Source organism: Schistocerca gregaria, chromosome 2, assembly GCF_023897955.1.
Source record: "Schistocerca gregaria isolate iqSchGreg1 chromosome 2, iqSchGreg1.2, whole genome shotgun sequence".
Classification (NCBI taxonomy): Eukaryota; Metazoa; Arthropoda; class Insecta; order Orthoptera; family Acrididae; genus Schistocerca; species Schistocerca gregaria.
The window spans coordinates 573771917-573786730 of NC_064921.1; the positions used below are offsets into that span (position 1 = coordinate 573771917).

The 14814-nt window shown below is 43.7% G+C and overlaps 1 protein-coding gene across 2 annotated transcripts in view; it reads right to left on the reverse strand.

The window, feature by feature from the left end:
* LOC126333165 (MOXD1 homolog 1-like) overlaps window positions 1-14814 on the reverse strand; it is a 158633-nt gene that overhangs the window by 27458 nt on the left and 116361 nt on the right. For both annotated transcript variants that reach the window (XM_049996717.1, XM_049996718.1), the window contains exons 5-6: window positions 7540-7729; window positions 4213-4305 (exon numbers count right to left, since the gene is read on the reverse strand). In XM_049996717.1, coding sequence (XP_049852674.1) covers window positions 4213-4305; window positions 7540-7729 — 283 coding nt within the window. The remainder of the gene's footprint in view (window positions 1-4212; window positions 4306-7539; window positions 7730-14814) is intronic.

The following is a 14814-nucleotide window of genomic DNA, read 5'->3' on the forward strand; positions in this document are numbered from 1 at the left end:
GATAATACTTTAGCAATACAGTGTTAATATTTGGCTGATGAGACAGAGTAGCAAAAGCTTCACATTATGTCATTCTTGCCCTAAGCTGTACTTTACTGTGTACAAAACAACAAAATTCCACAAAACCAATTCTTTCTTTTGTCAGAGAAGTTACGCTATTATTATTATTATTATTATTATTATTATTATTATTATTGGAAGTGGCTGCAGTTGTATAAAATTGTTCAAATCATAACTGTTATACTGCATATGATATTTCACACTTCCATCTTAATTTTAATGTAAAAATTTGTGAACACCAAAAATGTTTACTAACGAGCTGCCATAGTCAGAATAATTTGGCAGAAGTACAATGAATGATACATAGAAGAGGGGAATAAACGAGTTCATACCAACAGCAGGACACAATAAGACAAATTCTGCTGAATGATTAAAGAGAGTGCTGTTCGAAAAAGGTTATTGCTGCAAAGGTTATGTTAAAGTAACTCAGGAATGAAAATGTATTACTACTTTTCCTATCCATGGCTAACAGCATTTCTACGAAAATACTTTTCTCCCTTCACCTTTTCTTTTCCTTCCCCCTTCTTCCTTCCCCTTCAACCCTCCTGGCAGAAGAAGGAACCACTGGCTCCGAAAACTTACCCATTACAACAGTCTTTTATGTGCGTCTTCTGCCACCACTTGGTAAGTAGATTTTTTAATCCATCAAATTAAATAATTTTGTCAGTAATTGATTGTTTTCTTTGTTGTGCCAAAATATTAAGATATACAAGGTGAGTTATTAACTAATTAATGGAAAATCTCATATAAAAATGTGAAACAATTACTAACAAAGAGATAGAGGGGCTGGCCAGTACTTACCTCAGCTCAGTACAGCCGATAGAAACACAAAAACAACCGAAAATTTAAGTTCCTAGCTTTCGGAATAAATGTTCCTTCATCAGGGAGGAGAGAGGGGAAAGAAAGGGAAGATGGGAAAGTGGATTTAGTTACTCACAACCCAGATTATGAAGCAACAGGGAAAGAAAAACAGGGAAGGTAGCAAGGATGGAGGCATGGTTGTCAGAGGGAAGCCAAAGATATTCTACTGTAGGTACTGTGCCAGATTCAAACCAAAGAGGATGCATACAGAAGTAAAGAGGTGTATAGTATAAAGATGTAGAATGAAAAGATGCATGAATGGCTAAAGAGGAAAGGGAAAGAGGAGAAGACTGAAAAGTAATTGGGAGTGAGGTTGTTTAACGTAGGTTCAGTCCAGGGGGATGGCGGGATGAAAGGATGTGCTGGAGTGCAAGTTCCCAACTCCGCAGTTCAGAGGAACTGGTGTTGGGTGGGAGAAGCCAAATGGCACATACGGTGTAGCAGGTTCCTAGGTCCCTAGAATTATGCTGGAGGGCATGCTCCGCTACTGGGTATTGGACATCTCCTAGGCGGACAGTTCGTCTGTGTCCATTCATGCGCTCAGCCAGTTTAGTTGTAGTCATACCAATGTAAAAGGCTGTGCAGTGCAGGCATGTCAGCTGATAAATGACATGTGTAGTTTCACACGTGGCCCTGCCTTGACTTGTGTATGTTTTACCAGTAGGGGGACTGGAGTAGGTGGTTGTGGGGGGATGCATGGGGCAGGTTTTGCAGCGGGGTTGGTTACAGGGGTAGAAACCGCTAGGTAGAGAAGGTAGTCTGGGAATATTGTAGGGTTTAACAAGGATGTTACGGAGGTTAGGGGGACGACGAAAGGCAACTCTGGGTGGTGTGGGGAGAATTTTGTCAAGGGATGATCTCATTTCAGGGGTTGACTTGAGAAAGTCATATCCCTGGCGGAGTAATTTATTGATGTATTCGAGGCCAGGATAATATTGGGTGACAAGAGGGATGCTTCTGTGTGGTCTGAGGGTAGGAATATTGTTGTTGGATGGGGAGGAATGTATTGCTCGGGAGATCTGTTTGTGGACAAGGTCTGCAGGATAGTTGCGGGAGAGGAAAGCACTGGTCAGGTTATAGATGTAATTGTTGAGGGATTCGTCACTGGAGCAGATACGTTTGCCACGAATACCTAGGCTGTAGGGAAGGGAGCGTTTGATGTGGAATGGATGGCAGCTATCAAAGTGAAGGTACTGTTGTTTGTTGGTGGGTTTGATATGGACAAAGGTGTGGATGTGAGCTTCAACAAGATGAAGGTTAACATCCAGGAAGGTGGCTTGGGTTTTGGAGAAGGACCAGGTGTAATTCAGATTCGAAAAGGAGTTGAGGTTATGGAGGAAATTAAGGAGTGTTTCTTCACCATGAGTCCAGACCACAAAGATGTCATCTATAAACCTATACCAGGCCAGGGGAAGCAGCTGTTGGGTCTTCAGGAAAGCCTCCTCCATGCGGCCCATGAAGAGGTTGGCATAGGACGGAGCCATCCTAGTTCTCATGGCAGTTCCCCTGATTTGTTTGTAGGTCTGGCCTTCAAAAGTGAAGTAATTATGGGCGAGGATGAAGTTGGTAAGTGTGATAAGGAACGAGGTTTTTGGAAGATCTTCAGGTGGGCGTTGGGAGAGGTAGTGCTCAAGGGCAGAGAGACCATGGGTGTACAAGGTGAGTTATGTAAGATACGACACCGCTTTTATTTCTTAAATGGTTCCAAACACTGAAATGAAGTCTTCCACAATTAACAGTACGCTGAAACACACCATTACATGCAGCAAGAGATGACTTTGGTACTAAGATAAAAACTCATCTCCTTTATGACACAGAGACAGGGTCAGCCACAATTTTTTTATGTGGAACTATGACATATGCTGGCTTCTCGTGTATCAGATGGGGCTTCTGAAAATTGTTTCAAATGTTTGTACATCTCCAGGTTTCTGTGGAAACAACTACAGTTTTGTCAGGCAGTTTTCCATTTAACCCTCCCTGTCACTACTTACTTGTCAAAGCCCAAACAGAAACATTCACAATTATAAACAGTCCTATTCACAGAAAAATAGAAACTACACTATTCACTTTCATAGATTTGAAAACAATAATAATAATAATAATAATACCTGACGTGTCTTTGCCTGAAGGCTTCTTAAAGGTAAAACACCTTCTGTCGAAGAAATGCATCTATGGATACAACTCAACATTGTAATTAGATGGAATACACTTTAAATAAACTAAACATCTTAAACAGAATGACTGACAACAGGGCATCCACAAAATATATACTTTTTTAAATGAATTGTAGTTTCACACTTTACTTAAGCATTTGCTCAAATTCTTTACCATCATCTGCAAAGCACATTAGCAATCGCCATTCGGGAGATAGATGAATAGATGAATGTACTTTCGATGATACACCACTGCATGCTGTAGCAAAACAACAGCAAATATCATCTGGTGTGGTGGGGGCTTCATGATAGACTACATCTTTCAGTACTCCGCACAGAAGGAAATCAAGAGGAGTCTAATTAGGGGACATAGTTAGCCACTGTAGTGCACCATTCCTTCCTATCCAATGACCAGTAAACTTTTCATTTGATATTTGTGGTACAACACTGGAAGAGTGAGGTGGGCAACAATCATGTAGGAACTACACACGCCATAGCTTATCCAGTGGTACTTCTTCTAGAAGAAGAGGTGGAATGCTAATAAGAAAGTGCATATGGGTTTCCATTTAATTCCCCTGGGATGCAGTAAGGCCCACAATGGAATTTCCTCTGATGCCACAATATATGTTCACACTTCACGAAATGAAAGGAGTCACAGGTCAACATTACCTTTGTTCCATTGGAACAATAAACTTGGTAGTGCACCTAAGAATTACAACCTAATGTACAAACTAACATAATGTTTTTGAGACACATTTGGAACAATACAAGTAAGACACTTTTTTTCATGTAATGCTAGTACGTTCTGTTTCTGTGTTTCCCATGATTAATGTGATTACGAAGCAAACTTTAAAATTATCTCTAACATGGAAAAAAGGCATTTCTGGACCTGTGTTCATATAACACATTTAATTCTTCTATGTGTGAGGAATGTTACCTGCAAGCTTCGCCATACCTTTTTGTTACACCCTTTCAAGGCATCATTTGTTATTCATTATAGTCTAAACCATGAAGAATAAAATTTAATTTTATCCATTACACATGTTAAGCCAAACTCTTGTGACTGAATAAACTGAAATGGTAAAAGTCATCACTAGCAAATCATAAATTTACAGTTTTATTTGTTTTATATACTAACCTGTATGGAATGACGGGTTGTCATAGTGGACCTCAAGCATAAAATAAGAAGAATCAGAAAGTGGCAAACCAACATGTTGTGGTAGTAGCTCTCCTAAAAAAAATAAAGGTGTTTAATTGTAATTTTGAAACAAAGTAACAACAGAAAAATAAGGCATGTAAGGGGGAAACACCACTAACACTGATTTTGGAAAATACTTCATGCTTGATGAAAAGCTTTCAGGTTAGCAACCAAGTGATAACGTCGAAAAACCATGATGTTTCAATATATATCACACTCATCATCTTCTGACAAAAGTGTCAGGACACTGTAAATGTCCTCTTCCCACATCATTTAGGGTAAATGCCAGAAAGATTCTTAAATGTCATAGCTGGTCATCTGTTCTATTCTCATTAAACACATATTTATGTATTTATATCTTTTTAAATACGACTAAGCTCTTCCGTATATTAAACTGACACGTCCAGTTTCATAATAAAAATCATAAGTGCAAAAATAAATTAATTTTGTAATTACTAACAGTCTCATATAAAACTAATAGACTCAAATACATCAAAAGATAAACCTTGCTATATTTTTCTTTAGAAGTACTTGAGGCTCAAATTTAAGCAGGCCATTTTTAAAATTATTATTTGCTGCTGTCTGTTTTATGTGTAATGCTCTGTCATCTTGAATTTTTCTATACCTTGAGGTTGAAGCAGAATATCAGTCTAAGTACAAAATGTGTGTCAGTCAACTATATTTTTAAACTGAAAACCATTTCAAATGGGTATCATCTCCAACAGAATATTGCATGAATGTACCATATTTACCTGAGTATATGATGATCCTCGATATAGATGACACCCTTTTTTAAGAACCTCCTTGAGAAAAATGTATTTTTTAAATATATTCTAACTAATTAAAATTACAAACTTTTATTGAAATAACTTGTCTACCTAAGAAGTTACCATTACAACTATCCTAAACTCACCCCTTTTATTTGATGTCTACGGTTGAAACTACAAGAAGAAATAATAGAAACAAAAAGAAATTGTTTACATTAATTTTTATCTTCACTGCCTCTTTTGCTTAGCCTGTCCTCTGTGGCACCATTACTTTTAACCATCATCATTGTCATCATCCTAACAGGGCAGAAGTGAAACTTATATCTTCATTGTCATAAATGTTTGGCTTTTTCTTTTGGAAATATTATGATTTATTTTTTTACCACATAGAGGACTTTGCTTCTACTCTGAAGTGAGAATGTTATGTCCTTTGCTACCAAAACATATCAACTGTCCACTGCTCTCTAATCGGTGGTGTAGGGCCAGCAGCTTGACACACTCCCTATCATTTGTATCACCCCTTACAGTGGCCATCGACAATGTTACTTCATGAAACACACAAGTACGCCACCGTCCCCAGTCTAGACTTTTAGCATCTCCTGAAGGAATGTATGCTATTGTTGAATATGTGGCCTATTTTAAAGACATTTCAATTACAAGTACAAATGGATTCAGGCAAATTTCAGTTTAAACTTAGTTCACAGAATATATTTTGGGTTCAGGCAGATTGCAGTCTAAACTTGGTGCATGTTTGTAAAAAGCCAAAGTACACAGTATACATTTCCACAGTTGGTTGCATGACAAAATTTGCTGCCCACTCACCACTCCCCTCCCCACACTCATCACAGTTCTCAGCCAAGCTAGGTCACTGTTCCTCCGCCAACTTTCCGTGGTGCTGTTCTTGAGCAACAGTGAAATATGTATGGCAATATCTTCTTGCATCCATGGCATGCGTAACAGCAGCAGCTAATATGTAAATAAAGGATCACAATCATGATGCAGTCCAATTTTCAAACTTTCACTCATCCCACACTCTAGTGCCGTCTGTTAGTACTATCTCCACAATGGGTCTTTCTGGTATAATCTATTCTTGCAATATCAACTGCAGTCAGTTTAATGTGATATGTTTCATTTTTAAGACACTTAGTTCTGGATTAATTGTCTTTTTCGTTTCAACTGAATGTCACCTTCTTGTTCTAAAGCTGAGTAAAAGCTGGTAACACTTTCTTTCACTATTCTAATATGTGAACAGCTACCGAATTTTCATTTGCAACACACTTCTTAAATCATTAGTTTCTCGTAACCAAATAAAATACTGACTTGAGTTAAGAATTGAGTAACAGTTTTTGAAAAACAAGATTTTCACCTTTGAATGTTACCTTTACTTAAAAGCAGCATAAATGTATGTATACAGTAGCCACACACATATGAGAAATTCTAATACACACCTATTCAAACACAACAAAATCTGTAAGTTGATAGAATTTAATGCTATTTCTTCCTGTGTTCCACAAAACTGTCAATTTTTTGAGTAAAGTATTAGATTGCTGTACTGCCTAGTTCACAGTTTCTTACATATCCATCCACTGCATTAGTGCTGTGAGTCAAATGTCAGGTGATTGATCAAACAAGATCCACACAGTATCAAGCACTTCTGTGTATCAGGAAATCTCAGGCCTATTTAAACAGAAGTATTGTCTACTAAGCTCTACCCTTCAGAAATCTTCAAAATAAATTTTTATTAAACCTCAATAGACAAGGCCTCATCTTTCAATGTAAGACGACCCTATATTAAACTATTAAACAGTGTAAAAACATTTACTTCAGCAATAACAGTTTTATGTGCAAATATAGATTTATCCCATATTTTTCAGTTGATGAATTTGGGAAAAAGCCTTGTCTTATAATCGGGTAGATAAGGTATTTGATTTATATGCTACAATGGTCGTCCCAAAGGAATGCTGTCTCCATAGTGTTGTCACATCCTTTGCAGTAATGTCTTTCTCATGATGACATCACAATAATTTGTTATCAAAACCACAATGATACACAAATCACATTATGTTAGAAGGTACCTCTGCATAGACAGAGAGGATGACACAGAAGTGTGGAGGGGATGCAGTTGGCTTGCACATAACAGGACTAAGGAGGTAAACACTTTCTACACTGCCAAGCCTTACAAAGTATAGACAGTACTGAATGAAATTGCTTTGGCACTGAAGTATGACCACCAAGATCTGGAGGAGAACATTTATCACTGTCCATTGGTGTTCACAGCAAGCCATGCCCAGGAAGAATGAATGTTATTTTCTGCCAGGTGTCGGTAGATGTGAATCTCCAGAATGGTTTAAAAGTGGACCACATTCCGATGTGATATGCTTTATTACTACTGGTGGAATGTAATTACAAATCGGTAGTAGATGGTTCAGCATGATTAACTATAATTACAAATATAGAAAAATGAAAAGTTTTACTGCAGCTTAATCAACACCATCTGTACCTGTTGATCCTATCGCCCATGTTACAATTGGAGTAAGGCAGTGTTCCCACGGACGAGGCATTTCAGGTCCATAACATGGAGCACCCTTCTGGTGGACATATACATCCAAATTTCCAGCCTTAACTCCACACTCATATAAAAGCATATGATGCACCAAATGCTCAGTACCAGGAGTCAGAATAGGCTCATACTGAAACAGTAATTGTAAATCAGTTAGACACATATGAAAAATCTCAAGGCACACAACATTTCTTACTTGAGAACAAAGTGTTTACATATTAATGCAGTCAGCACACTAAAGTTTTTTGTTCACACTTTAGATGCTGTCTGAATCTTAATTAACTCCCACATCTTTTCCCAGAACTTATATTTCCTGCAAACTATTTACCAGGGAACTACATCTGCATTTGGTTTCCTATACTAGCACTTATTGTGTGCTACAGCATATCAGATGGGATATATATCTGTACTACCTACTATGCTTACCCTTTGGTATCTTGAGACAATGAAGGACAGAAATACAAAAAAAGCTGACACATTCAAACAGATACATGTACTGCAGAATGTTTTTATCCCCCATTTTATTCAATATGTACATTAAGTGAGCAATAAAGGAAACAGAGAAGATATTTGGGAAGTGAATTAAAGCTCTAGAAGAAGAAATAAAAATGTATTGTTTGTCAAAAACAGTTAAGTTACATCAGACAGCAAAAGACTTCTTGGAAGATCAGTTGAAGAAAATGGGTAATGTCTTAAAAGAGGTTATAAAAAATAGCAACAACAGTAAAACAATGTTAATGGAGTGTAGTTGGATTAAATCAGGTGATTCTGACAGAATTAGGTTAAGAAATGAGACAATAAATTAGCTTTCCTATTTGGGGAGAAAAATGAACTGCATGACAAAATAAGTTAAGCATGCAGTAGGGAAAAAGGAAACAAAATGAAATTTCAGGGGTTGAGAGGTTAGGTGATGCTATTTCAGTGATTGCAAAATTAATTGAAACTTGGCAGTATGAGCCCATTGTCTGTATGAAGTGACAACCCCTCTGGTCTGGATTCATGCACGGATTTGGGTGGTAACACAGTAGTGTGTGTGTGTGTGTGTGTGTGTGTTTGAGGTTTACGGGCGCTAAACAGCGTGGTCATCAGCGCCCAAACACATAGAAACAGGAACACAAGTGGTGAAGGGATGAAGACGGACGCCGAACAAGGAGAACGGCTAAAAGACACAGGCCTGACGCAGTTCCAAATGCGCACATACAGAGGCAAAACAAGAGGAGAAGAAACACACTAAAAAAGGAAAGGAAACACAAGGAAAAGAGAACAGATACCGAAGGGAAACAAGGAGGTAATCGTGACTGGCGGACCTCTTACCTAAAACCTGGGTGAGCCAGTCACCCAGCAGCACATTAAAACCTTCTCCCTAAAATCCGAGGCAACAGATTGGACAGGACACAAAACCGTAAGACCTTAACCACAGTCGCTGCGTCGTCTTGCAAAATAGAGGGCAAATCCGGTGGCAAAGAAACCACCGCCCTCTGGTCAGAGAATAAAAGACAGTCAAGTAAAATGTGGCGGACAGTAATCTGGACGCCACAAGCACTGCAGATTGGGGGGTCCTCCCGCCGGAGTAAAAAACCATGCGTGAAGGGACTGTGTCCAATGCGGAGGCGAGTGAGGAGAACCTCATCCCGCCTGTATGACTGGTAGGACGTACGCCATGGTCGCGTAGTGGCCTTTACCAGACGCAGCTTATTGTCAGAAACTGCCAACCACTCCTCTTCCCATTGATGCATAACACGAAAACGCAAAAGGGAGGTTACAGCATGAGGGGGACGGCACATTCAACAACGTGAGGGAGGGAACATGCATCTTTGGCAGCCACATCCGCCAGTTCGTTTCCCCTAATACCCACGTGCCCCGGCACCCAGCAGAAAGAAACCTCCTTCCCCTGCCGTTGCAGGTGGAGTAGGGCATCATGGATGTTCTGGACGACCGTATCCGCTGGGTACAAGTGTTGCATGGTCTGAAGGGCACTCAGGGAGTCAGAAAAGATGAGGAACTTAAGACTGTTAACACATCTCATCTGCTCCAGTGCCCGCAAGATTGCAAACAATTCGGCATCGAGGATGGTAAACGCCGCAGGAAGCCGTAACTTGACGACTCGATCAGGGAAAACAACAGCACAACCAACAGAGTCCCCCTGTTTAGAGCCATCTGTGAATACAGGTACATGTTCCGGATGCTGGTTTAAAATATCGTAAAATAAGGAGGTAAAAACAAACGCCGGAGTGCAGTTCCTCCGGTTCTCCGACAAGTCTACAAGGATGCTGGGCCTCTGGAGCAACCAGGGAGGCAGGCGAGTAAAACCTTGTCATTGGGGGGCCACACGCTCCACACCAAGGGACTCAAGCAAATGCTTGGCACGAATCCCAAATGGTCTTGTTGCCCTGGGACGACTGGAAAAGAGACGTTCCATAGGCAGTCGGGCAACGGTAGGGTATGCAGGGGAGGTAGGACAGGCAAGGAAATGACACACCCGTCGCACCATGAGGAGTTTCCACCGGATGGCGAGCGGCTTTTCCCCTGCCTCAGTACACAGGCTGGGGATGGGACTGGTACGGAAGGCACCAGTGGCCAGCCTGATACCCTCATGGTGTACTGCGTCAAGGATCTTCAGGTACGAAGGCCTTGCTGACCCATACACGGTGCAAGCATAGTCAAGACGCGATCGGACGAAAGCCCTATAAAACTGCAGCAGACGCGCCCGATCTGCTCCCCAGGACCGATGGCTCAGACACTTCAAAATATTCAGTGCCTTGAGGTCTTTAAGGTGAGGCAACCACGACAACTTGGAATCAAATGTGAGGCCCAGGAACCTCACAGTGTCTCTAAAAGGAAGAACGGTGTCCCTCAGACGCAATTCAGGGGAGGTAAAAAGACGCCGAGAACGATTAAAATGAACACACACAGATTTGTCTGCAGAAAAGGTAAAACCCGTCTTTGCAGTCCATGCCTCTAAGTGCTTTATCGTAAGCTGCAACTGCCAACTAGCAGTGACAAGACTGGAGGAAGAACAGAAAACAGCAAAATCGCCCACAAACAAGGAGCATTGGGCAGGACTTCGGATAGTGGACGTGATACTGTTAATAGCGACGGCAAAGAGGGTGACACTTAAAACGCTGCCCTGAGGAACACCATTCTCCTGCACGTACAAATCCGATAGCACATTACCAACCCGATACTGAAAGAGGCGGTGAGAAAGAAAGGACCGAATGAAGATGGGGAGACGGCCACGAAAGCCCCACTCATGGAGTTGATTGAGGATAAGGCGGCGCCAAGTAGTGTCATACGCCTTATTAATGTCAAAGAAGACCCCTAGACAATGCTGGTTACGTAGAAAGGTCTGCTGGATGGCGGCCTCAAGCAGGGTCAAGTTGTCTATAGTGGAACGACATCTCCGAAAGCCACACTGAGAGGGGCTAAGGAGCTGCCTGGTCTCGAGCAGCCAAACTAGGCGGCGGTTGACCATGCGTTCCAACGTCTCCCAACACAGCTCGTCAAAGCAATACTCCGATAACTTCTGGGATGCGTTCGGTCCTTCCCTGGTTTGAGGAGGGCAATCAAAATCGCCTCTCTCCACGAGTCAGGGTACGTGCCGGATAACCATATCATATTGAAACAGTTCAGGAGAACTTCCTTGGATGGCAGCAACAGGTGCCGCAGCATGCTGTACCGGATTTGATCATGACCAGGCGCAATATCATGAGCCACAGACAGCGCAGAATCCAGTTCCCACATTGTGAAGGGGCAGTTATAGGGTTCAGAATTTAGAGACCGGAAGTCCAAGTGACCCCTATCGATGGCAGTGTGGTAGCGGCAGAAATCTGGATCACAGTTAATAGTGGTGGTAGATTCCGCAAAATGCATGGCCAGTGTCTGGACAATGTCTCTCGGCGCCGTGAGGAGACATCCCTGATGCAGCAATGCCGTGACAGGGAGCTGGCTGAGTTTCCCGGAAATCCTCCTGATGGCTTCCCATACTTTCGTAGAACTAGTGGAGCGAGAGATGGAATTCAAGAACGATTGCCATGACCGTCGTTTGCTCTCTTTAAATCACTCACCGCGCTCTGGCCCTTGCCACCCGAAAGGCCACAAGATTGTCAGCTGAGGGACGGCATTTGAAGCGGCGCAGTGCTGCACGGCGGGCTCGGATGGCTGAGTGGCACTCAGTGGTCCACCAAGGGACAGGACGCCTCTTGGGATGACCGGATGACCGTGGGATTGACAATTCAGCAGCATGTGAGATCACGGCTGCAACATGGTCTACCCATTCGTGGACGTTGGCACGGTGTTCCAAAACAGCCATTTGGCTGAAAAGTGTCCAGTCAGCTCTGCAAAGGTGCCACCGGGGCGGCACTGGTAATGCCACAGCCTCATCCAGGAGGCGAATCCAGAGGGGGAAGTGGTCACTAGAATGGAGGTCAGCTGCAGCCTCCCACAGAGCAGAATCCGCGCGTGCTGGAGAGCAAAAGGAAAGGTCAATAGCCGATGACGATCCGGAAGCAGCACAGAAATGAGTGGGAGCACCAGAGTTGAGGAGGCACAGTTCTTCAGACATCATGATGCTTTCCAGAATGCGACCCCTGGGGCAAGTAGTCGGAGAGCCCCATAAGACATTATGAGCGTTGAAGTCCCCCAGAAGAAGAAATGGGCGGGGGAGTTGGCTAATAAGGTCCGTGAGAGCCTCAGAGTCTATCGCATCCGGAGGTGGTAAATAAACAGAACAGACTGTGAGCCTCCGACCCACAAGAATGTCAACTGCAACTGCTTGCAAGTCGGTGACGAGAGGGAGCTCAGATGAGGGGTGCATGTCACAGACAAAAACCGCAACACCACCCTTTGCCCTTTGCCCCGTCAGATCATCTTTTCGATATACGGTATAGCTGCGTAAAGAAGGAGAATCAGTGGCCCGAAAATGTGTCTCTTGGAGACATAAGCACAAGGGGCACTCTCGTATAAGGAGTTGTAATCCGGCCACATGCGTCCTGAACCCATTCAGGTTCCACTGTAATATGGGAGCCAGTGATCAGGGTGGCTGAACTTTCACCCTGCCTCTGTGCTTTGGAGGAGAGACCATACTGGCTGGAGATTTATTCCTGGGGTGAGAATATCGCCCCCGGTCGACATCAATGTCCATAAGCTCCGATGACGACCCACGGGAGATGTCAGACAGTACGATGGCCTCGTCATCGGACTGACGCTGACTAGTCTCCTCAGGTGGCAGAACCTTCATCTTCTGAGGCTTTGTCTTGGGGGGCTTGGAATGCAGAGCCTTGTCAACAGTTGGAGGTTGACTCGCCTGGGCAGAAGGCGCCATATGGGGGGAGGCTGGAAGTACCTCAATGTCAGCAACCACGGCCTTGTCCAATATAGCGGGGAGAGCCGCAGATTGCAAAACAACCGCAGCAGCACAAGTGCACTGGCAAGCGCAGGTTTTAGTGCTAACACTAGCAACCTCCGTTTGTGTAGCAACAGTGGCCGATGTACCGGTTTTTTGAGAGCGGAAGCGAAAGATGTTGAAAACACAGGAGGTTGCATGGCCTTAAAGAGCTTCTTGGCCTCACCATAGGGGATGCGCTTAGATGTTTTAATCTCCTGTACCTTCCGTTCTTCGAGATAGATGGGGCAGATCCGGCTCCAGACAGGGTAACTCCCAGAGCAATTCACGCATTTCACAGGCGATGAACAATCGGCTCCGTCATGGGCAGGCTGACCACATTTACCACAAGTGGCTATCCCATTGCACCCCAACGTAGTATGCCCAAAGCGCTGACATTTAAAACAGCGCATTGGGTTGGGGAAATATGGCCGTACGGGCAAACATAAGAACCCCGCTTTAACATGCTCTGGGAGTCTCGGGCAACTGAATGTGAGAATAAACGAGTCAGAGTTGACGAGGTCCCCATTGACTCGTTTCATAATGTGCTGCACGTCAACAATTCCTTCGTCAGCCCACTCAGATTTTAGCACGTCTATGGGGATATCCACCAAGTCCCTACACGTCACAACACCCTTACTATAATTCAAAGTGGAGTGGAGCTCGGTCTCGACAGCGTACTCTCCTAGACAATTTGCTTTCCGAAGGGCAGCGACTTGACGGGAACTAGAAGTTTCAACTAACAGAGTCCCATTACGCAGCCGCTTTACAGATTTCTGTGTTCCTGCAATTCCCTCAAGACCCTTGTGGATGTAAAAGGGAGAAACCCTCTCAAAGCTACCCTCCTTCCTTTTAATAATCAAAAACACATTCTGATTATCAGCATGTGCTCCGTTACTACATTCTGTTAATTCTCTAGCAACACCAGGCGCTGGAGGACTCGCAGTGCGTAGCCGCTTTTTCGATGGGGTGTGTTTTCCTACCAGCGGCTCACCCAAGCCACTGGTAGGGGGAAATGTAGAGGTTGAAGGGTCCATTGTGGTCCCACGAGCAGCTAGGGAACTAAAAGTCCGCTCAGACAGAGCCCCGCGTGCCTGAGTAAGCCTTATACAACTGGGGTGCGGCAGGTGCCCCAGAGGTTGCCCGCTTGCGACTGTTCCACCCCAACAGCCATGCATCTTCTAGGCTCGGAGCACACCGAAAGATTGAGGGGTTTTTATAGAGGTTGGCCTTCCTCGCAATCCAGGCGATCAAGCCAAGATTACCATTCCCCGCAGCACACAACATTTCACCGCCGCGCCGTACGGTGGTCGCTGAAGCATGTTCGGGGGTTACGGTGACAGGACACTGGCGGCGCAGACCAGTCCCCAGCTCAGGACCCCGTGGTCGCCAAGCCCGTACTCAGCATGTGAATGCTGAGCCCCTGGGGGGGCTAACACAGTAACGCAGTGTCATAACGCCATTGTATCCTCTACTGAGACAAGCTGCTCCATAACCATTGATATTGAAATCAGCACATAAAGCACCATTCAGCTTCTTGACTATCATGAAAGGCATCGCCCAGCGACTGTGCATGATGGGAGAAAGGATGCCTTCATCTTGTAAGTGGCGAAGTTCCACCTGGAGCCTGTCTCAGAGAGCAAAGGCATGAGGTGGGCCTTAAAAAAATGAGGAACAGCAGAGGAAAGAAGCTGAACATGCGTAGTGAAACCCTTCACCCCTGGTGTGGAGAATGAGAACAACATTTCGTATTTGCTGAGCAATGGGGTGAGGAGGGTATCCAATGATGAAATCGACATCGCCTGTACAACATCCTGCGCTAAGAAACCCAGATG